Source organism: Sardina pilchardus, chromosome 13 (assembly GCF_963854185.1).
Source record: "Sardina pilchardus chromosome 13, fSarPil1.1, whole genome shotgun sequence".
Classification (NCBI taxonomy): Eukaryota; Metazoa; Chordata; class Actinopteri; order Clupeiformes; family Clupeidae; genus Sardina; species Sardina pilchardus.
Window position 1 is genome coordinate 12,065,428 of NC_085006.1, and position 23,896 is coordinate 12,089,323.

The following is a 23,896-nucleotide window of genomic DNA, read 5'->3' on the forward strand; positions in this document are numbered from 1 at the left end:
TCTCTCTCTCTCTTTTGAGACAATATTTATGATTTAATTTAATAATTAATTATAGATAGACAGATAGATAGATAGATAGATAGATAGATATAGATTGATTGATTGATTGATAGATTGATAGATTGATAGATTGATAGATTATAAAGTGATCTGGCCACCAGTCGTATAACTTCACCACCATTCTGCAAATATGACATAGAATAATCAACCTTGCCCACACTTGTGATTAAATATAGTGTCTGCCGGTGTGCCGGTGTTACTCCAGCTGTGTACACAAAGGCATAACAGCCATTCTGAAGAGCCTGAGTGAGTGCATCCTGTGCACTACAGAAGAAACTACAGGTTGAATGTTGCAAACAGATACTGTAAGTAAATCAGGATCTAGTTATGGTCAGCAAAGCTGGTTGGAATATTGCTAGCTGCATAGAAAATGTCACTGTTTGAATGTCACAGAGTTGATGAAATGATATTGCTCTGATGTTGAAATTGCTAAAGAGTGGTTACATTAATCTAAATACTGTATGGTTAAGAATTGAGAGGCCCTGTAATGAGTAGGGTTGATGTGATGACTTATGCAAGTTAAATGTTAAATTACACCATTATTCATAAATGACTGATAAGTCCAGCCTATGGGCTAAGAGTGCGCCATCCACTGCATTTCATTGTCTTTGTACTTGTTCTCTGCACAATGACAGCAAAGTTTAATCTGAAATGTTCTAATTAGGTAGATATTGAATAGATAGATAAAGAACAAATCATGAAATACAACCCCTTTTCAAAACAGTTGGGATGCTAAAATGTAAATAAAAACAGAATTTGATGATGTATCAGGTAAACCCTATTTTTGATTGAGAAAAGTGCAGCGTGCAAAATATGTTCATCTGTATTTGATGCCAGCAGGATGACTAAAAAAGTTGGGACAGTGTGTTACCACTGTGTTACGTCCTCTCTTTTTAACAACAGTCTCTTAACATTTGGGAACTGCACAGTTGTTGTTTTGAGAATGAAATACTGTCATATTGTTGCCCAATGAATAGGCTTTTAGGGTTGATCTTTTTTGTCCAGACCGGACTTTGACCAGAATGGTTGTCTGTGCACCAAATGTGATCAGTTTGGACTGTCTATGGAGCAATGCTGCTACATGTACAAAATGCAATTTTGCTTTGTCCTCTTAAAAATTCCTGGCCTTCCCTTAAAACATATGTTGTCTGGATAAAAAACAAAGTATGCTCCAACACTTGTATATCATTCATCATCCTTTCCAGGTGTGCAAAGTGCCCATACCATAACTTGGATTCTGGCTTTTGAGCTGCACTTGTAGTGAGTTGGATGGTCCCTCTCCTCTTTAGCCTGGAGGATGTGGAGTCCATGACTTTCAAAAAAGATTTTTGATTGGTCTAACCACAGCAGACCACGCCTATCTGTTGAGCATGCCAGCGACAGGAGTCTAAAGTGCTGTTCCTCTCTGCCTGGGGAACATGCTGTGTAAGGGGTGGCAGCCATGATTGACAGTTTCTTGCAGGGTCCTTTTCTCTGCCAGTGATGCTTTCTTTACACCAGTGTGTCCAGTCACCTCCCCAACACACCCCAGTATAGAAAAGAACGCTCTAATGACAGACTGGTAAAACATCAGCCAGAGTTTATTGCAGATGCCAAATGACCCCAGCCTTCTCAGGAAATAGAGCTGGCTCTGCCCCTTCCTGTAAACCACATCAGTGTGTGTGGACCAGTTCAGTTTAATGGTGCAGTCCTAGACGCCTGTAAGGTCCTGTACTCCCCCTCCTGTTCATCTCTGGTAGCATACACACAATTGCCATGATTCTTGGCATGAGTTAGCCTACAAGCGAAGTCGGAGGTGAAAAGAGTGCATAAGACAGATGAAAGGAGTCCTTCAGTCAGTCTTTCAGCCCAGCAAACCAATTTGATAAATAATGAATTAGGCTACTTTTTAAATATTGGGAGATTGATTAGAAACGTTTTCCTTCTATAATAAGGAGGGGGGGGGGGGTCTTCATATCAATCCACCAAAGGTCGTGTTTTATTTTTGGCCATATGAATGGATGTAGGTTAAGCGTAATTTTAAGTCACTTTCCTTTCCATAAAATATAAACCTATCATCCTCAGATTCTCTTTTCATCTGACGAACGGCATTTAGGCTAATTATCTGATCAACATCAAATAGCCTAACTTTTAGGCTATCGGTGTGAACGTGATCTCTAGGGGGTTGCCTGAAGAAGGTAACGAAATGTAGGGGCGTGACGCTTCAGTCTGGTGGGTGCTGCAGTCTCGTCGACGGGGAGAATGGTAGACGGAGTGAAGGGGAGGGAGGAGGAACCAAAAGAAAAAAGTTAAACTAAAAATGGCTTCCTTGTCTTCAGAACAAAACGATATTTGCACCGAGCAGCCGACAGAGGACTCAGAAAAATCTAAAATAAAGGAAGAGAGAGATCCTGACGAGGTTTCAGAGGAACTGCTTCAAAGTTTTCGCAAGTCGGAGCTTAGCTTTTCTAGTGACCAAGTGGCATGTGTGTGCGAGGCACTTCTGCAGGCGGGTAATGTGGATCGCCTGTGGAGATTCCTCTCCACCATCCCTCCTTCGGCTGACCTGCTACGTGGCAATGAAACTTTACTGAAGGCCCAAGCACTAGTCGCTTTCCACCGGGAAGAATTCAAACAATTGTACGCAATACTAGATAGCCACGATTTCCACCCCAGCAACCATGGGTTCCTGCAGGACCTTTACTTACAGGCACGGTACAAGGAGGCTGAGAGGTCCCGAGGTCGGAGTCTGGGTGCAGTGGACAAGTATCGTCTTAGGAAGAAGTTTCCCCTGCCAAAAACTATTTGGGACGGAGAGGAGACAGTATATTGCTTCAAAGAAAAGTCGCGCAATGCTCTCAAAGATTGTTACAAGATCAACAGGTATCCCACCCCAGACGAAAAGAAGAATTTAGCTAAAGCCACCGGACTTTCCCTGACCCAAGTTAGTAACTGGTTCAAGAATCGACGACAGAGAGACCGAACACCCTCTGGTACCAACAGCAAAAGGTTGGTGAGATGGTTAGGTAACGATAATGTTATAGTCATGTCTTTATCAGGCTTAACCTTTAGGCCTGGCTTCCTGATTTCAGTGTGCATGTGTTGTTAGCCTACGATCGTTCTTTAGAGCAGCATTTTTCCTTTTCCAATTCAAAGTCCTCCCAAAAATAAATGGAAGGCAAATGGCGTTCAAGTGTGCTACGTTAGCGAACTGTGTTACCGTACAGACTTAAACGATAAGTTAGCTTTCGCCCATTGAACGACTATATGGCACATAAGTCGGTGCACTTCGAAAACATTCGAAATTAACCTCAATCAGTTTCTGGAAGCTGTTACTTATGTGACAAAGAAATTGACTGCAACAGCAGCTATGTTGACGCTAGGCAACTTTATTTTTTCGAAGATAACGTTAACTCATGTTAGGTTCAAAGTAACGTTATGCAAAAAAGTTCAGTGTTACATTTTAGCGTTTATACGTGCATTTCACTGAATTGGATAGTCTTAACTCAACGTGCGAAGTTACATTATATAGCGAACTGAACGTTACATTGTGTCTTCCACTCTGCAAATACTTGCACGGCTAAGTTAGCCAAATGACGGATTTGGTTTTGATAGCACTTGACAACCACAACGCCATGAAGGTCTCGGAGTGTAACGTAACGATCGAAAGCATGTTGCTTTGTTGTGAAATGTGATCTTAGGTTCCCTGCGTGGCTCAAGTTTCCTGAAATCCTGCACCGAAAATGTCTCCTGTGAGGCATCACTGTTATACTGTAGGTCTCGCGATTTGTAGTCTATTATTATCCCGAACGTGTGACATTTTGACAGACGAATCTTGACCTGAAGCGAATGGCCCTTTTGACGCATGTCCAGGGCCTACTAAACAAACACAAACATCTATCTACATTTGGCCACGAGGCAAATACTTGCATGTGTTTTCATTTTAGTCTCTGTTGTTAGATGTAGGCTAACAGATTGGATTATTTAGACCAAAGAAACCCATGAATCAATATTCTGTTTGATTCGAATTTTTGCGTGCGGCATCTTTTTGCAACATTTTAGACAGTGATTTCTCAAATAAATGCAGTTTGTGGATTCGCCAGTGTATCGTTGCAATGAATATGAGGATTTAAAGCCTTTCAATTCCAATCTCATTATATCCAGTTATTTGTAAATATGACCAGATACATTACAAAGCATCTTAACATGAACAAGTGCTCACCTCTAAAATTTTGAACCATTTTTAAAACTAAATAATTGATAAGTTATGTGAAAAGAAAGGTGAAAGCGAAAAGCATATTGGAAGTAAACTTCAATGTAGACTAAATAAAATTAAAATAGTAGATAGTACAATAGCTCTGTAAATCAGGGCAGGAATGAGGAACGCAACATACAGACACCACAAAATATGCCATTATTTGGTGGTGCCTTGTAGGCCTATGCTAATTATATTTAGTTTAGAAGATATAGGCCTACTGGTCAATATGCAGAGTGAGGATGGTCATACCATTGTTATCCTTCTGTATAACATATAAGGACATTCACTGACCTATGACATATTCAAGTGTATGAAAAAAAATCAGTCAGTCATTATACTATTCTATCAATTTTACCTATAGATTCAGACCTTTGGATAGCTTTGGACAGTATTCCTCTGTATGTGTCCGTCAGTTAATCACACGCTATTTCTCTGTTGCCCACAGTGAATCTGATGGCAACCACAGTACTGAAGATGAAGCCAGCAAGGGAGATTTGGAGGATATCACAGACAAACATATCAATGAGGACTCAATCACGTGTTCCACTGGCTCTCTCATATCCATCTCTGGTACTACGTGCAGCACTGGCGGCCAGCTCATTCTCAACAGCACAGGGGGGTTCCTCACCTCCCCTCATCCTCTGCTTCTCAATGGCAGCTCACTGCTCTCAGGCACGGGGTCAAGTGTCATTATCAACGGGTTGACCTTAAACGACGGGCATGCGGTGACTCTCAGTCCAGTCACTGCCAACCCGCCTTTGCTACTGAATGGAGCACAGGTCATCCCCAAAGCAATGGGAATCAATGACCTCAGCTTGGAGGTCCCGTCTGTCAGCGAAATGGAAACACAAGCTACTCTCCCCACTGTGGTACTGAACACCCACACCAGCCCAAATGGAACCATCACCCTCCCACTGACAGAGGAGGGGAAGGGATCCAGTGGCACAGCCTCCACTCTGCCTACGCTGGACTTCATCAACTCCATCAGTGTCCCAGAAGGCCTGGTACTAAAGACAGACGACGGGGTGCAAACTATATCACTGACTTCTGTGCCCTCGTCCACCACTTCATCTTCCATTTCCCCCATCACCCCTCTGTCTCCTCTAGCTGTGAATCAGAGTGGCCGAACCTCAGAGACCTTGAGCCCCTTGCCGGCAGGAGTGGTCATCTCTAACCCTATGGTGCCTTTGACCTCCCAGCAGCATGAGTTTGTGGTGTTTGCCACCGCTGGCTCCCAGCTGAGCCCCTCCAATTCCATCTGCCAGGTGGTCTCGTCTTCCTCCTCCTCCACGCCACAGGTGTTCTCTCTCCCCCAGGTGGTGCCTTCTATCCAGGGCATCCCTGTCTCTCAGCTGGTGCAGCACCACTCGGGAGCCCAAGTGTCTCCCTGTCCCCAGCTCGTCCCCGTGTCTTCCCTCACCAGTCAGCTGCCACAGGTTTCTGTCCCTCCTTTACAAGGTCAGATGCTCCACATAGCGCCGCGCCTTGCCCAAGTTCCACAGTGTAGTACGTCCACCACCCTCAGCGATGGCAACATTTTATCTGTTTCCCAGGTGGGAAGTCAGGTCTCCCAGGGCTTGACCCTCCAGCTTAGTGATCAGTCTTCCTCAAACTCTCTCTCTCTCTCTCAGCGGCCTGTGCAACAGGTCATTCCTATTTCCTCCCCGACACAAGTCGTCCCTGTCTCTCAGTCGAAAGAACTAGGCCTAGCCCAGTTAGTCCCCGTGTCTTTGCCTCAACTCGTTCCTGTGTCCTCCATCTCGGCAGCCTCCAATGGATCCCTTTCATTTCCCCAAATGGTACAAGCTAGCCCTTCCCTTTCTATACCATCTGCTGGAGGTGCCTTCCAGATCATCAGTTCCAACCCTAGCGCAGGTGTTGGAGTTGCGCAGGCACCCCTGCGAGTTAACCAGCTTGGATCCCTCCAGAGTGTTGGTCCTACAGCCGGTACCTCACCTGGGGTTCAGATCCTCAATTCGGGGATCATTCAAATCCCCTCTAGCTCACCAGGTAAGATAAGCACAGCCTATAGTGATATTCCAACACTGATGTTGATTTCATTTGAGTTACTTAACAACTGTCCTTTTCTAATTGTTCTCTCTCTAGGTACTGGTAACTTTGTTCTGACAGGAGGCATGGGGGGTAGTCCCATTCTTAGCCTCCAGCAAGGCAAACTCATTCTGACCATTCCAGCTGGCATCCAGTTCACCAGTGTGCCTGTCAAGTCGATGTCAGAGAACCTTGTCCAAAGCATGGTGACTTCTGACCAGACCCCAGTCATCGTTACTGCCGAGAATCCGCCCGCCACCTCTGCAGCAGTGCCGGTTTCGTCTGCCCTGCAGTGTTCCTCGTTGAGCTACACCAATTCTGCACTGTACTGCAGCCCCGAGCCTGGAGCGCCAGCCAACCCGACCCCCATAGCTTCCCCCGACACGCCAGACTGTTCAAGCACTCACACGTCCTCCGGAGTGCTGCCGTCCCAGCACACCTTGAGCCCAGAGAGCATGCTGACGCTCAGCCCGATATGCGGCTCAGGCTCACAGCTTCCACAGACCACGTGGAGCCCCGCCTCGCTCGCCTCGTCTGCCACTCTCAGTCTGTTTGATGTGCGGGGGAAGGGAGACCTAGCCGAGGATCCCACTCTGATGGAACTGCCGTCTAGTGATGGTCTGCTACTTGGGACTCCGCCTGGTGGAGATGTGGACAAAGAATCCCACTTGGATGATACAGAGGAAATGGACGGGGATTCAAAAATTCTCACACAACTCCAGTCTGTTCCTGTAGATGATGATTTGGGTTTATAGATCAGCACTCCTAACAGACTTTTTGGGATACATATTGGAGGAACATGCATTACAATCTACATTCGTAGAGAGGTTCTCGGTATAGTGTGAGACCTGCTTTGACTCTAATTTCATTCTCTCTTACTCCCTCGCCTTAAGTGTGTGTGTGTGTGTGTGTGTGTATGTGTGTGTGTGAGAGAGAGAGAGAGAGAGACAGGGAGAAAGAGAGGGAGAGAGAGAATGAATGCGATTTTAGGGAACATAAAGCTGATATTCATTTTAAGACTCTTTTTAAGAAAAAAAATAATTTTATTAAGGCTTACTTTGCTCACGTCCCAGTTGATATCAATTTCTGTGACCATGTGAGCTTTTTTTTATTATTACTGAACTGTTAGGAAAAAGTGGATGTATTGTAGATGCTGAATACATCCACTAGACAATCAACAACTTCCTGAGCAGTTAAATACAGAACTGGTGCAGCTGTCAAGAACATTATCAGATACTGTCATAAATGAGGGTAAGAAAGTTAAAGGGTAACGTTTTTGTTTAGTTCCATTCTGACTACACTAAAATGCCATCCAGTCGTGATCTGTTACCAAGTAGGGGCACTCGTGATGAAAACAAAGTGAGCTGAAACAGACAAATGGTTAATTGCTTTTGTGAAACTGATTAATGTGATACATTTGAGTGGATTCAGTAACTCAAGACGATTAAAATCTCAGTCTAACTGATAAACTGACGGCGAATTTGCTGATAAGCCACTCAAGCAAAGAGTAAGCACTAAGAGTCAATGCAGATCTTCAGGAAATGTACGGATGAATGGACGGTATTGTCTATAATCAGTTACAACTTCCTGATTGGTTGGTAGATGTATTTTTGAAACCTTTTAAAACACTTTAAACCTTTTTTTTCTATGCAATATCTGGGTTGTCCCAGGGACCTGGATTTCAGTTATGGTGGTGCTATGTGGCATTTTATAGAGGGCTATATCTGAGAGATGATTTTGAGATTGCCGAAGTATGGACAATTTATTAGAGATTAGAGATACAGTGTGGTAGTAGTGATGTGAGTTTGTCTGGTATTCAACATTTGGTCCTAGTATAGACCTCAATGATGGAGATCAAAGCACCTGAGACCTTTATATTGATCGCATTGTAGCACATAGGCTACTGCATGCTGCAGTCTCTTCAAATCAGTTTACAGTATTTCATTCACTACTACACAAGGAGAAAGACATAGTTTTCCACGTTGTTTAAAACATTTAGGAAAAAATGGAACTGTTAAACTATTTCATATACACTACAAAACACATGTGATACAGCATACAACCACATTAAATTTGAAGTTCTCTCCATTTGTGGTCTCTTGAAACGCAATACAGTGCTTTGCTGTTAAGTCATGGGACTATACTGTCTCAAAAGAATAGTATTTGAATTCCTCACATATACAATTGTAGTCATATTTACATTTATTAGTTACTCCCGTGCTCCTTAATGTGCTCCTTAAATATTTTTTATTGTTCTTTTGTTATATCGACACAATATTAACTCAAACTGTCTTGCCAAATCATTTTCTCACTTTGAGTTGAGAGGTGAACATTGTATGTTGTACAGGACTAGAGTAGTAGCCTGTTCTCTCCAGCTCCAAGGAGGAGTCCTCCATTTGGTGTTTTGCACATTTTATTTATGTCATGTTTACACAAATGTGCTACCGTCTGTGGCCTTGTCTATTTTTCTCCTCTGTGTCAAAGACCAGGTGGCTCAACTGAGACACTCCTCTTTATCCCCTGTCTCAGCTGTTCATTGTTATAATTTGTTTATTTTTTCTGTATTTGTTTTGTTAGAATATATGTAGTAGTCATATTTCACTCATGCTCTCTGTGCAGGAAAAGAATGTACTGAATGGAAGTCTACATAGGAGCCATTGTATTTATCCATAACCACGTGGTTCCTGTCAAACTACAGTCTGAGTTTTCATCTTTCAAAAAAATGATAGGCCACCTGTCAGTTATTAGTTATGCTGTAAGTGTATGCTCGTGATAGGATGTAAACCATTTCCTCGCCAAAGTTGTTGTTTCATTGCCTTTTATATTGGAAATGACTCCTTCAAGCATGTTTGTCTATTCATACTCCTTCATTCATTATACTGTATGGAGATTAAGGGAAAGTGTGTGTGCGTGTACAATGAAATGCTGTTACAGAATGTAAAAAGTGTACATCTGTTCTTGAATCATGTCTACAATGTTTGTCTTGTTTTCCAGCTGTTTTATTCATCCCTTCACGTCTTTTTTCTGTCCATTTCATGGTTGTTGCTATTGTCACATCTTACACACATGCACATAAACATACTTCCATCAACCAAAGACACTTATTTGAACGGTTTTAGTAAAGGGATTTTTCCTGTTTTTCTTCTGAAACATAGCTGTTTTGTACATTTAAAAGGCATTTTATTTTTTATATACAGTTATGTCATTGTAATAAACATTTATAACCATCGCTTAAGTGGGGTGATCTTTTACAAAAGCTCAGCATTATGTTGAAATGGTTTGCCTTTTTCCTAGAGTCTTACAGTAAATCACAACACCTTTGTGCAATCTGATTCTCTGCCTAAATTCCAGTCAAATCCCAATAGTCTTCAAAAGCAGAAACCGGTACAAAGTTATGTTCTACTGAACAGCATGTTTGTGGATTTCTGTGTTCATGTAAAAAAGATTCACAGCAAATGTCATGTCAATTAATCTTAAAATATGAATACCGGTATCTGAGAAATGGGAAGAACCAAAACAAAGCAATATTGATATGTTGATTTTAAAGCCATATAAAAATGTCAAATTTGCTATAGACTAACAACGCAACCAATATGTTAGGAATGCATCCTGTAATCCATGATAAAAATGTGACCATTTTAGTATTACATATAAGGTAATGAGTTCAATCCTAGAGGGAAAGTATCAGTAAGTACCTATGCTGAAAGTCAGTGTAGAGGGCAATTTCCAAAAACACATTTTTCAATATTCAACTGTAACTTTCTGAGACAAGTTTGTGAAGTTTGTAGAGCCATATTGTGTGCAGTACATTTAACTTTCAGCTGCCAACAGATCTATTTTAAAAACAGCTAATTAATGACAAAGTAAAGTACATAGGCTCATGTAAAATGTATCTGCCATCATTTGTAAGCAACAAATGTGGTGGATTGCTATGTACACTTACAAAGGCTCCAGTTAAAACAACAGTCTTTTTGCAGTGTTTGACTAAGTTGGCACAAATGTATATGTGTCTTTCATAATGTATTGCTGTAATTGCGCTGTTTCAGTTTTAATTCATCCTAACTACGTTTTATTCTATTACTATTCCATTTTAGCCTACTTATCAAGTCAATTTGAGAAAATGTCTCCATTAATTATAAACTGCTTACATATATCAGAGGGTAGAATCTATAGCAGAGGTCAGTGTGAGATATCTTCACAGTTTCTTTTCAAGTTCAGTTCACACTTGGTCTAAATAATGTGAAACATGTATGAAAACAGGATTACACCACCACATAGAATAACATGTAAAAGACACGCTGTACTTCCGAGAAGGGCAAATTGTTGACATTTAAATATTCAATTAAGTATTTCTCATCTTTTCCAACTTGAACACACATGTAGCTCAGTTGTAGAAAGAAGGGAGTGGGGAACGCCAATTCAGTGTATATACAACAACATGAACTCCTTCACCAAAGGCAGAAAATAATATTCAGAATATTTCCTCCCATTTAGCTGGTAACTTTCCAGTATGTGCTTTTGTGAGCTGTAGTACCATAAAAAGGTTAGCACAATCCTAGTCTCAAGGACATGATGAGACATGACTGGCACTTTGTGAGGAGACATCAGGAGGACAGCTGCTAGTGCAACGAAGTGAAATCAACCAAAAACAAAAAACAACTGTCTGTACACAACCTTCCCACAACTTGACAACAACAGAAACCACTATTCAGCTGGAACCAATGTTGATGATCTGAGTTCTGCCTCCATAAGTCACTGAGAATTGGAGTACACGTGTCCATCCAAATGCAAGTCTTATTCTTTGACAGCTGTCCCTTGTCTGGCCATACACAAACTTTTCATTGTCAGACTCCCATCACAACTTTTTAGCAGTCGCATAGAGAAGTATGTACTTTCAGTTTTGCTGCAGTGTTCCTGAGTCTGGCTGTGTGTGTGTGTGTGTGTATGTGTGTGTGTGTGTGTGTGTGTGTGTTCAAAGGCCCAAATACTCTGCCAAGAAGATTGCCATGATTTTAGTGAGGTTTTCCACAGTGGGCCGGTGCATCCTCTCCTCATCATCCTCCATTTTGTGCCAAAATGGGGGGAATGGCGTGGGTATAACATGAAGCACTGGAACACCTAACGGAGTCACAGAGAATGCATTCATCAGAGAGGACTTGTACTTCAGAGGCCATTGTAAATATTTGCCAGAGAATAAGACTTTGTTTTTACTCTATATACTGTATATATTTTTAATTTCCCTCATTTGACACTGAAATAAAGAGGTTGAGAGGTATGAACATTCTCATACTGACCCCTATGTAAGAAGGGGATGTGGTCATCCTGCACAGGGCCCAGGTACACGTCCTTCCTGAAGTAGCTTTGTTCAGATGGGTGGGAAAACAACAGGCCCTGCCTGTGCAATCTCTTCTCTGAGAGGGGAAAAGACAGTGAGAGCATGTGGTGTTATGGGGTGTTCCATTTATACAGCCTTGATTTGCTAAAAAATTAAATATACAGGAGAGATGATTACCTGCAGCTATGAGGCGGTCAAACCAATGAGCTGTGTTGTCAAAGTGATTGACAATCAGTGGATCAGGCCCACCCAACAGGTCCAGTAAAACAAACAGATCCTATGGTAAAGAAATTACAGAGTTCTTGTCAATACATAATGGACACAATGGGCAGCTGTGATGTATTGAGTGAGAATAAACACAGATCCGTACCACTGCTTGCAGTAGGTTGGTGTGAGAGGTGGCGGTGGGATATGGCGTGCGGGCCATACGCTCAGCCAGGTGGCGAGAGCCGTAGATAGAATCAGTGTCTGTCCACTCCTCAAATGCCTCTTCTCCGTCAAAAAAGACCAGCTGAAGGGTCACAGCAGCCCGCTACACAGAGAGGATTCGGGGGGTTGGTTAAACCTTAGAACATCAGATTCCTTTAATCTGTTTTTACATTGTGAAATATTTGAAATACAGCTGACTTTTTGCTGCCCCTAAAACACTAACTAATATGATGATATTGCTCTCCACAAATTAACTGGATGGACAAAAGGAATATGAAGTAGTGTGTTGAGTCGTATTGAGATGGATCCGTTTGGACGCAAATACTCTTGAAACGCTGCCAGGGAAAACGGAGGGGGGGAAGATCGTTTTGCTACGTGTGGACATGGTCTTAGTTCAAGGAAGACTCGAATTTTCACATAGATCTCCATTTCTCAAGGTCACCGACTACTGTCCATACAAAATAAAAACAAATCTGGGGGCATGATATTAAAGATGCCCCCAGAGAGTGTAGCAATGTAGCTTGTAGCCTGACTGTTCTAGCTGTTGGCTGCAGCAACTCAAGCTAGGTAGCACCATTTGTATTATTTAATTCCAATAGTACTCGATGACCTCGACATCAGAGATCTATGTGAAAAATCGCTTGTTGTCCTTGTGGGAAATTCAGAGACATCATATGGCGCATCACTGGATCCATTGGCTAAAGGAGAACCTTTGTTTTCTACTTCGACAAGGAATGGCCTGGTGTCCCACTTCTATGTTTTCTGATTACTGGACTTCTTGTAGTCACAGGAAGATAGTACGGAACTATCCTATGCAGATTTTCAGAACATTGCCATGACCACAAGCATCCAGTACAATATGCACAAATCCCGGTTTCAGGCTGTCCTAGTTAAACTGATCTAAATACATTGGAGTTTAACAAGGCTGTCCCAGATGTTGGTGATTATGTTGTGGCTTGAAAACTGGTTAAGCACTCAATATTCTTAATATATTCTCCACATGTTCAGTCTAGTGCCAGAACTGAAAACAATTATTGAAGACAATGCAACAACCAAGTGAGTCATTTGTCACAGATATGCTGAATTGTGCAAACTATTCTCAGGATGTGAAACACACAAACAGTGAGTGAGTATCTCACAGCAGTGCTGGGTGGTGCTTATTTCTTTTGGTCTTTTAATTCAAAGTGGTGCACTGTAGATTTTCCAACCAATTGGTGTGAGATGCAATGAACTTCCACCAGACACCAAACAACAACAAACACATCAAACACCAGTCAATACATTCATAAACCATTTTACCTAAACTACATCAACCGTACCTGTTGTTTAAGGGCGTTCAGCTGCACATCTAGAACTGTGACGAGTTCCAGGATCATGGAGCAGGGAACAGCTGAGTCGCTCGCCCCCAGAAACACACGTTTAGGGTGCTTGGGGTCCGGTGCGTAGAACTTGGAGTCATAGTGACAGGCCAGAAGGAGGCGGCGGGGGGCTAAAGGGTCCAGTACAGCCAAGACATTGGTGAAGGTGACCAGGCCTCGTGGAGTGGCTGATTTGAAGAGGTCCTCCTCGACTGTCCAGCCCGTCAGTAGCGATGCGAGCTGAGACTTGATGTGCTTGAGGCAAATCACCAAGGAAACAGGAAAGGTAGAAGATTCAGTTTCACCTTCTCAAAGCCCAAATTCTCACTAGCTGAGGTGTTATAAGATCCAAAAATAACAGTGCCAACAAACCCTGTATGAAAAAGATTTGGCACAAAACTAACATAATTTCTGATTTAAGGCATTTCAAGCTCAAAACCTACTCATTAGATTAGACAAACAGCTATAGCACTCGACTCGACTCACTTTTTGTTTAAAAATAACACAATTATTGTAAGATTTGTTAGATTTTATTGAAAGCATAAGCTACTCAGAAAGTAAATGGCTTTGAGTATTTAGGATGGTTGCCTTCAGTCACTGACACTCTGAATGAGTACAGTATAGACTCACCTGTCTCACAGCTTGGCTGCCTGGTGTTCCTGGAAGCCTCTCTATTAAGAATGGTCTCAGATGTTTCTCCCACAGACGTGATATGTCTACCTGGGCAGCTAGTTTACGCACCTGGGCCAGGGATAACTTGCTAGGCTTATGATTGAACTGGAAAAAAAATATGTGGTTAGGACACCAACAAATATTTATATCTTTCAAGTATATTTTAAAAGGCAATAGAAAAAATGCACTCTGTTTAGAAGTGCTAATTCAATTCCAGCACACTGACATTTATGTCTCTCAGCATTCAGGATGATAAGGGAAGCAACAGGGAGGAGATTGTGCTGGTAGAATCCTTATGAAGTACACTAATCATCTATACAGGGTTTGGGGTGTTTGCCTCCAGGCTGTTTTGACCACATCACACAGACAGCTGTTCAACCTCTCTTCAAGCGGTTAAAAGTTGCTGAGTGGGAGACTGACAAGGGACAATTTAAAGACGTGCAGTGTGCACTAAGGGGACCAAGGGGGAGGACAAGCATCCCTATAGGCCAAAAGTGCTAACTTTCAGGTGTATGGCAACCTCATTCAGACTACATTATGCTAGGTGATCAACAGACACATTTCTGATACTGCCAGTCTCCCTGCACATTTACCAAGTCAAGTAACAAGTAAGCTGGGCAGATATAGAGCAGATCTTCGTTGCATGTCATGGTATTGTAGGAATGATTTCTGAAAAACTGCATTTTGTCACCTCTCAAAGGGCAGTTTGATTATATTTGTTTTTTATCAGTTTTGTTTAGTTGATTATGTTCCCTGATCCTATTAGTTTACTGAACTGGTGAAATAGAGCAGAGTTACCTCAAATGCTGTGACATATAGCCTACCACTTTCAAATAGTCATATGGGAGAACTTAAAGCTGTCATTCATTGAAACCGCAGCAACCATTCCATTAATTAAGGCCCTATCTGCACGTTGTGCTTCACAGCCTGTGTGGATACCACTTTATCTAGTTATGAGTGAGTTTCCAGGTAGGATACTGCAAAACAAAAACCCAAATCATCATTCAAGTAAAAGAAAACCTCACCTTGTCTTTGGTGAGATCTGCTGACAGAATTCTGGAGTTGGTCGCCTCGTTTGACAGGTATATTCCCAAGATCATAGCAAGCACAAACGCACCGCAGAGACAGATTACCAAAAAACGCATACGCGGCATGCGGACTTGGTCACAAACGGAGGTCGTACCGCCGTTGCCTGTCTGTAGTGCCTTGTATCTAGAACTATTTCTCGGCATTTTGTACACAAAACACTGAACAACCTTCCCTACCAAAACACAGCACAAAGGATAGGCTACGCATCGGCTGCTGCAGCCACTTGACTAGCTACGTGTGCTTTGAACACGTCAGTAAATCAGAACGAGCAGCAGGGCGATTTGGGAAACGGAACAGCCCTGTAGTCAGAGGTTGCTTGACAGTCATGTCGATTTTAAAGCCAACACATTGTCATTGAAAGGCTACTCTGCATTTACTAAATAAATACGATTAAATTCGCACGTTACGTTTACTCAGTCTGCTTGTTTCAACACTGTTAAATCCCTGTTTAAACCCCCCACACACTGATGGTCCATGATAATAGGGGTTGCTATTAAGCTACTCAATGTATGACATATTTGCCATTAATGTAGCCATATTAAATGCTAACTGCATACCTGCCAGCTGCACGCTAATCTCAGCTAGCAAGCCTCACTTCCCAAGCGATAGATCGGAACTAACGTTAGGCTATATGTTTAAGCATACGCACAATACGGGCATAATTTCCAACAAACCAAATAGACCAAATTGACCAAATTGACCGATCTTAACGAACCCAGACTCTACAACAGCGACTTAAATTTCTCTGACAACAGCAATGACAGGGTTGAAAATGTAGACTTCTTCTTTTCCTTTTTTCAGCTGTTCAGAGATCTTTTTAGTCCATTGCTGCCTCTCTCTGGTCAATGTGAAGAACTAAACCTTGGGGAACGTAGGCTTAAATTATTTTTTTAAAGAAAAAAAGTTCTGTGCTCTGAGTTTTCAAAGAAAGATATTCTTGCTTTTGAGCAACAAAGGCTACATACATTTTTTTTTTAAATCTGGCAAGGTGAACACTTGATTACCTAGGTCTACTAATATTATTTTAGCCATTTCCATTGTTGTTTTTGGCTGACTGAAGCTAGAATTATAATCTGAATCTTATTGTGTCAAACTGGGGCCTGTCTACCCTCACTTTCCCCAGATTATGATTGAGTGACAGCAGAGTGCATGCACCTGTGTAGCCTATTCTCCTTTCCTTTTCCTCTTGGTGGAAAAGCACCCAAACCATTGAAATGCTTATAGCTCTCTACAAAAAGCGCAATGGATACACACTACACAGTTAATTGGTCATTTAGTTAGATTTATAGTCAACTATAAAAACTGGAAAAAATATGCATTCGAATGCACTGCACCAAATGCACTTCATCAAGTGATATAAAGTATTATCATAAAAGATGATATGATAAAATATCACAAAATTACAGCTTTCTCTCCAAAAAAAGAAGCGAAAAGTGTATAGTGTGTGTGCTGTGTGCTGTGTGTGTGTGTGTGTGTGTGTGTGTGTGTGTGTGTGTGTGTTTGCTACATTTAATCTCTACAAGTTCTGGCATGACCACTACATTAGAAGCCTACAGTATGTATGACATCTTTTGTGCAATTTTATTCAGCTTTGAAAAAAAAATTGCAAATTGCAAATTGCAAATTATAATGTTGCATTATAATTTCTTATTCTCCAGGTTCCAGCTATGCTTTCCACGTGGTTACGATCATCTTCTTACATTTCCGGGTCGGTGCCCTCCCCTGATTCGCACAAACGATCATATTTCTGATTGGTTCTGATTTCAACCGTTTGATAATTCGTCAATATGATTGGTTGGCGGTTGATTGTGGGTGGGTAGAATATTCCAGAAGTCGTGTTTACGGATACACCCACATTTTTTGCTGCGTACGGTGTGTTGTTAGATTACGTTAGCTTTTGGAAGTGCGCACAGTTTATAGGTAACTTACATGCAAGCTCAGCTCGGGCTGCGGCACTTTGGATGTTCCATATAAAAACCTTGGTGGCTTACGATATAGGTCGCAGTTTTACGGTGTAATGTACTAGCAAATGCTGACAAAGTTACGCAGAAACTTAGCATTAGCATTCTATAGGTAACGTTACTTTACCTAGCCAGGACAGTAAGACAAATTACCAGGGGCTCTTATGCCATACCTAATATATTCTTATTAGTCACAAGTTTGAAGTGTTGCGTTAGCAAACGGGAAGGTAACTAGTTGTCTAGCTGCTGTTAATTACCTAACGTTATACTCTCCCATTACATTGGGCTAGCAGTTATACCTAGCTGGTTAGCATCCGACATAAAAATGGAAGACAACGGTATATCAATCATAAGCAATCCAACAGTGGCAATTCGTTTGACTAGCACTCTTTCTGAGTTCGAGTCAAATCGTCGATTCAATCGGGGAATCACAATTGCAGAATTCAAGGTAAATATCCTCATACTGTGATATATTGTTATTAAGGAAGGTAAGCAGGTTGTTGAATTATGATAGAAACGGATTGTATGCTGATGGCATTGTTTACGTTTTGTTTTATTGCCATGTGCTGGTAAAATCATGCTATTTTAAGTTGATAACTTTTTTGGTAACCTAAGATGTTGGTATGGGTAGATGGGCTATTTCAATCTACCTTGACCAATTTCCGTCGTTCGCTTTGACATGAAATGACAATGACGGGTTTCCACTGGACACAGCTGTAAGCCCAGTGTTTTCAAATACGTTATTAGGGAACCATTCGTTTTCAGTAGACTCATTTTGATGTCACTAGGACATAGTTTGTGGCGTGGCACCTATAGAAAGGGGTTATGATAATTATGTGCCAATCCAGAGGGGGATGTAACCTCCGCAGACAAAGTGCTGCACAATGGCGATTGACCACTCCCTCATCATTATTCAGCCCTTCTTTTCTTTTACTGAGGCTTAGTGATGACCTCAATCTGTATTACTTAAGATTTGGGGGTAAAAGTACAAGTATCAATGGTGTTATATGCCAAGTTGAAAATGGCATGCCTACTTGCAAGGGGGAGGATGTTGGTACTCTGGTAGATGTGTGCCTTGAGGAAGTGAACAGTCTGATTTGCCACAAATGCATAGACTGGCTGAAACTGTAACAATTATCTTTTTCTTCAAATCCATGTTTACTCTTCACCCTTCTTGAATAAAGAATGTGAGGATGCTCTTTCAGCATCACTCTGTTTGCTGTATCACTGCTGTGTCATATTGCACAACTGGTCTGGTAGATTTTCCCTTACAAACAGGATGCAAGAAGGAATAAGGTCAATTAAATTCTCTTTTTCTTCATTAATGTACATGGCACAAATAATTTGTAAAAAAAACCATGTGGTTCTATAATAGCTTTGAAGCCGTGTCCATTCATTTTAATTGTGCCATTTTGATGGGCAGTTTTGCATTTCTTTGTGAATTAGTAAGTTTGAATACAATATTTAATTTGTCTGTGTCTGTCTATCAGTGTAAGTTGGAGATGGTGGTAGGCATTCCATCATCTTGTATGGAACTCCAGCTGTTCAGCACCCAAGACAAGTTCCTGCTGAAACTCGAGGACAGTGATGCTCTCTTAGGCTCGTACCCTGTGGATGATGATTGCAGGATACATGTAAGCCTGAACACTCAGTTCTCTCCACCCAGTTTGTTCCATATGTCCTAGATCGAACATATAGTAATAACGTAAAATAGTAAAACTCTGTATGACATATTAGAGGAACGATATGAAATGTTTTTTTGTTTGTCTGTTTTTTTGAGATTGTGAAATAAGTCTTTGAAAATATGTAGGTGATTGACCGCAGTGGAGGTCAGAATGAGTTCAGCGATCTGTCCAAAGTTGAGAAGTTTGAGCTGCCAGATGACGCCTATGAAAAGAGAAATGGTATGGATCCCCCTCTGCAAAACGAACAGATTTTTTCTATTGGGGACTAACAACATCTACTGCTGCTTTTAAAGCACAGTCACAGTCCTAAAGCACCAATGCGTGACTGCATGACTGCGATATCAAGCTCCTTCAGATGATCTGATTAGATTATTAATTTTCTTCCCTCAGACTCAGCACGCTCCTTCTTGAAGAAGAAGAAGCTTGGCCGGTTTAATGAAGAGCAGCAAGCGAAACAAGAAGAACTGAAGGCGGCAACAGAGGAGAAGGAGAAAGCTGCATGTGCCAACATCACCACCGGTAGTAGATGCCAAGTCACAGTTCTCGGGCAGCCTACAAAGCTCGGCACTGTGATGTATGTAGGTAAGCAAACCGGTCTTTACCCCATTGGGATTAGGATTGAACAGGTTTGAGGAACAGAATCACTATATTGTCATCACATGTGTGCATTGTAGATTGATATAATTATTAATCTACAGTGCGCTGTGGCAATTTTAAAATCACTGTTCGTAAAAGCATTGATATTTTGATGAATCATGCTAAACCGAGTGTGTCAAATACTAGACTTTAAGGATCCGATACTGAAATGTTGATAAAGATGAATAAGGCCGTTACTTATCAAAATCTGTCATCCTGCAATGCTCTCCTGTTGTTCCTTCATGCACACAATGCACATTTGAATGAACTTACTCCAAATATAACTTTGAGTACCATGCCATCATGGTGAGTGCTCTGGTCAAAATCTACCTTTTCCACTGACAGTGAGCGAACATTTGAACCGTTTCGGAGCGTTCGGAACGTGGCATCTTGGTTTGGAAGTTGAACCAGAAAAAAGGGGAGAAGGCTAAAAGAAAGAGTTTTCCATCCATATTAACTGTTGCCATGTGTAAACAAAACGAGTCAACTAGCATCACGCTGCAGACGTTTACTAGATCTAGCATTTTAAGCAACTAATTTCACGGCTCCTCGGTATTGGTACTTGATATCGGCAAGGACACAACAGTAAATACACATACTCAGTTTGAAAGAGAAAAAAAAACAGTGAATGTTTAACATTCATTAACATCCAAACCCTAGGTTGTTATAACAGATTTCCCCTGTATTTGTTTTTGTTCTTCAGGAACGGCAGACTTCAAACCAGGCTCGTGGGTAGGAGTCAAGTATGATGAGCCACTTGGAAAGCATGATGGCAGGTATGTGAAATAACTGATATAGGTGACTGAAAAGCCATGAATCTCACATCTTGGTGAGAATGTTTGTGTTTTTTGAATGTTCAGTTTGAGATACACCCTATTTGTCTAAACTACTGAAGTTTAGATTGAGATCAAATCTGTATTTGTAGCTGCCAGTACCCCCCCCCCCCCCCCCCCCCCCCCCCATCCTTGGTTTATAGCACATTCAGTAACTTCCTCGAAGATTGAGGCGTATCGTTTTAAATGTGTAGCTGTTGTCTCAGCATTTATGACAAGTGTGTAAACCAGACCTGGGCAATATACGGCCCGTGGGCCAGACCCAGCCCATGTACTACTTTAGTCAGGGCCACAACATGGTCGAGGAAAAAAAAAGGCTGTGCCCATACTGTTCTTTACTGCAAACCTAAATGTAGCCTACTGCTATTAACTTCAAACCAACTGAGGGCGCCGTCTACAATTTGAAATTGATTGATACTTAAACATATTCTTCACAAACATCAAATGACATGCTCAGTGATAACGCGTGCGAAACAGTACATTAAATCTTAATGAATATGCAAGGAATAGAAAAGCTGTTAAACTAGGCTAATCTGGCATGTATCGCTAGGCTACTCTCATGTACTGTAATTCAACATGCTTCGCAATGCTTCCAAATTCCAATGGGTGGCCCACAGCTTACTTTATCACAATCAGTATGGCCCTCTGGGGAATATAATTGCACACCTCTGGTGCAAACAGTGCTTGAGGAAGATGCACCTCTAATTCTTTCTTTGTTGCGCCAACTTGTGGGAGGGTTCCAGTGTCCAGTCATGACTGTTCCCCACCAGCACTGACCAGTCATAAGACAAATACAAATAACTGAATAAGTTTATTGGCCTTGATCTTTTCTTTTTTAATTACTGACCTTCATCTGTTCTAAATTGCATTATTTTTTTAAACTGTTGCTCTGTAGCACTTTGAGACTGTCGTAATGCAATAGCAAAGGAATACAAATAAAATGTATTATTAAGTTATCAGCAGATTTAATTGTCATAATGTAATAGTCGTAAGGTCTAGACCAATCTCTGACATAAAGCAGATTAACCAGTGGACAAACTCTCCCATCCAGGGGGTCAGGATTTGACTGCTTCGCCGATTAGCAAGGCACTTCCTCGTCGCCATTTTCCAGAAATACATCATGTCCGGTGCCATTTCTCCCGATTTCTCCTCATGCTGATTGGTGACTGTTCCACTCTCAGCTCATGCACAAGCTTAGTGTGGGCACGAGCTCTCCTTCTGTACCTTACGTCAATCAGTAACCTGGCACTTAATTGGCTAAGTAAAACGGCACCGGAAACAAGCCCCTTGAAACGCCATGTTGAAGCCTGAAAAAAACGTTCAATTTTGGCACTTTTCACTAGCCTAGCATTCCTATTGAAATGAATGGGGGCGGGACTTGTTCACTCTCTCCAGTTCTTATAATACCTCCATGCTCCCATCAGATTCCTGTGATGTGATTAACTGTTTGCTAGCTAGCTACCTACATAATCTTCACACCCTTAAGTACTGAATAAGTGTATCTACAGTTACTTACTTAAGATCTTAGAATACCCCAAGGTGTTAAGAGAAGAATAAGTAGTATGCCTTGTAAGCACTGTAAAGTGAAGTTCGATCGGATGCATTTGTGTCAATTAGCGATATGATTTTGCACCAGCAGCAGTAAGAGCTTGCATAAGCCTCTGAGGAGCCCTTTGTTTGTGCACTCTGGACTTAATTCCTGTTATGTGTTTTTCTGTTTCTGTCTATGTGCTCCAGTGTGAATGGGAAACGGTATTTTGAATGTGAGCCGAAGTATGGTGCCTTTGTGAAGCCCACATCAGTGACTGTTGGAGATTTCCCAGAAGAAGACTATTTGGATGAGATGTAGGTCAGGAATGATCACATATCCAAACCATCTGGCAGAGGAGTTGTTTGCATGGAGGGATGGACTTTGTTGACAGGAGTTTTGTATTGCGGCTGAGAAAGCTTGATATGTAACTGTCATTGTAAGTGATTTTGTTTTCCTTTGTTTTGCTGGTCAAGAGCTACCCTTGTTATAACAGAAATAAATCTCAATACTTTGGAATAAGATGAGGTCTGACCCTGTGACAAGTGCACATTTCTTTAGAAACCTAAATCTGGCAACACGGTAATAATAGTAGAGCTGTGGCCTTTTCTGATTATCAAAAATAAGTCCGTCTGAATCTGTTCACAATTAATAATAATTACACCTAATAAAGCCCTTGTGTTAATTTTCAGAATCTATTTTCTGAAAGTGAATTGGTGAGAGGGTATCAGCAGAATGGGTTTCCCCCCCCCCCCCCTATTAACCAATGTTCGATGTCCTGAACGTGTGGGCAGAACTGGTGGAAAAAAATTTGCCACCCTGAAAATGCCCCCATCCACTACAGTGAAATTGGGGTTCTTTGCATGTTCCTCTAGGCCCCTTCCTCTATATCTCTGGGTAAGCTCTAAAGCAACCTTTCTTTTGGAGTCCTCAAAACAACATGAGACTTCATGATGTTCAAGGCAAGCATGAACTATGTGCAACGAAGACGTAACATTAGTTGTGTTTTTGCGTGCTTGTTTAGACTGTGAACAGTAAGTGTTCCACAGAAAAAAAACATGCAAGATTCATAAGGAAGCCTGCCCTGATGTGTCCTTTTAGAGTGGAACAGAACTAGTTGATCTGTTTTTACCTTCTAATTGTGTCACAAGGATTACACTTTCCGTTCACTGATTCAATCTTCTGAAACATGCAAGAACTGTAATCAGATTTGCTCAGAATTTTGATCAGGGATACGAGTTGTCAATATCAACGTGAGCATGATGGCTCGCCTTTGTGAGGCTCATCACATGATTTCTAAGAATTGCACCACTACATTTAGTTCCCAAATATACCATCCCCTCCCCAAACCAGTTAGGGTTTTGTTCTGCTCTGTCTGCAGTCCAGACCTTGGCTTACTGTAGAGTTGGTTCGGCTACATAATTCATTAACTTTTATGAATGTGCGCTAACTATCCAATGATCATATTCATGCTGCTGCTGTAAGGCAGTCAGATTGATGAGCTTCTACATGCTCCCCATTTAGCACTAAGATTGAAACAGGCCTCACTGACAGTGTTGGTGAATGAACGTGGCACAGTGGTAACGTCATTAATAAAAAGGACAAATGTATAGAGTAAATGTTTGTTCTACTTTTAGAATAGTAAGCTCAAACCCATGCTCTGATTTTGGTGATACATGACTAATTTTTTTATTGAAAATGTATTCACATCAACTTGCACTGGGTCTTTTTTGTACATGATTTGCCTATGTAAGTTATTTGTGTTTTGAGCTCATTTGTCTACATAATCATCTGTCTCAACCCTGTTAATATCTTATTTTCTTGTCATTGCAATTAAAACATGGAACATGCAATTGTGCCAAACTGTAAATTAGAATATACTGAACACTTGTGTACATTTAACCATGACTATGATCTGAAGTCTATATAGAAACTAAACAAAACCGCCTTTAAGATAGGTCAAGGTGTTTTCTAAAGCCTGAACCTCCAGTACTCATACAATAGGGGCAAAGAAAACTCCCTTT

At 41.5% G+C, this 23,896-nt stretch overlaps 3 protein-coding genes across 3 annotated transcripts; 2 read left to right on the forward strand and 1 right to left on the reverse strand.

Annotated features, from left to right (window-relative positions):
• The first annotated feature begins 2,312 nt into the window (after nt 1-2,312).
• On the forward strand, nt 2,313-9,581 carry six5 (SIX homeobox 5). The gene is made up of 3 exons (XM_062552178.1): nt 2,313-3,048; nt 4,743-6,307; nt 6,404-9,581. The coding sequence occupies exons 1-3, from the start codon at nt 2,360-2,362 to the stop codon at nt 7,099-7,101; spliced, it is 2,952 nt and encodes a 983-aa protein (XP_062408162.1). The 5' UTR covers nt 2,313-2,359; the 3' UTR covers nt 7,102-9,581.
• Nucleotides 8,968-16,009, reverse strand: qpctla (glutaminyl-peptide cyclotransferase-like a). Its single transcript, XM_062552179.1, has 7 exons — nt 15,166-16,009; nt 14,099-14,245; nt 13,430-13,723; nt 12,052-12,213; nt 11,859-11,958; nt 11,641-11,757; nt 8,968-11,464 (listed from the first exon to the last, which is right to left on the reverse strand). Exons 1-7 carry the CDS (start codon nt 15,370-15,372, stop codon nt 11,319-11,321), a joined length of 1,173 nt encoding a protein of 390 aa, XP_062408163.1. The 5' UTR covers nt 15,373-16,009; the 3' UTR covers nt 8,968-11,318.
• Nucleotides 16,010-17,073: 1,064 nt separating this feature from the next.
• tbcb (tubulin folding cofactor B) lies at nt 17,074-23,725 on the forward strand. Its single transcript, XM_062553062.1, has 6 exons — nt 17,074-17,638; nt 18,681-18,824; nt 19,001-19,094; nt 19,266-19,457; nt 20,215-20,287; nt 22,082-23,725. Exons 1-6 carry the CDS (start codon nt 17,516-17,518, stop codon nt 22,191-22,193), a joined length of 738 nt encoding a protein of 245 aa, XP_062409046.1. The 5' UTR covers nt 17,074-17,515; the 3' UTR covers nt 22,194-23,725.
• Nucleotides 23,726-23,896: the final 171 nt, after the last annotated feature.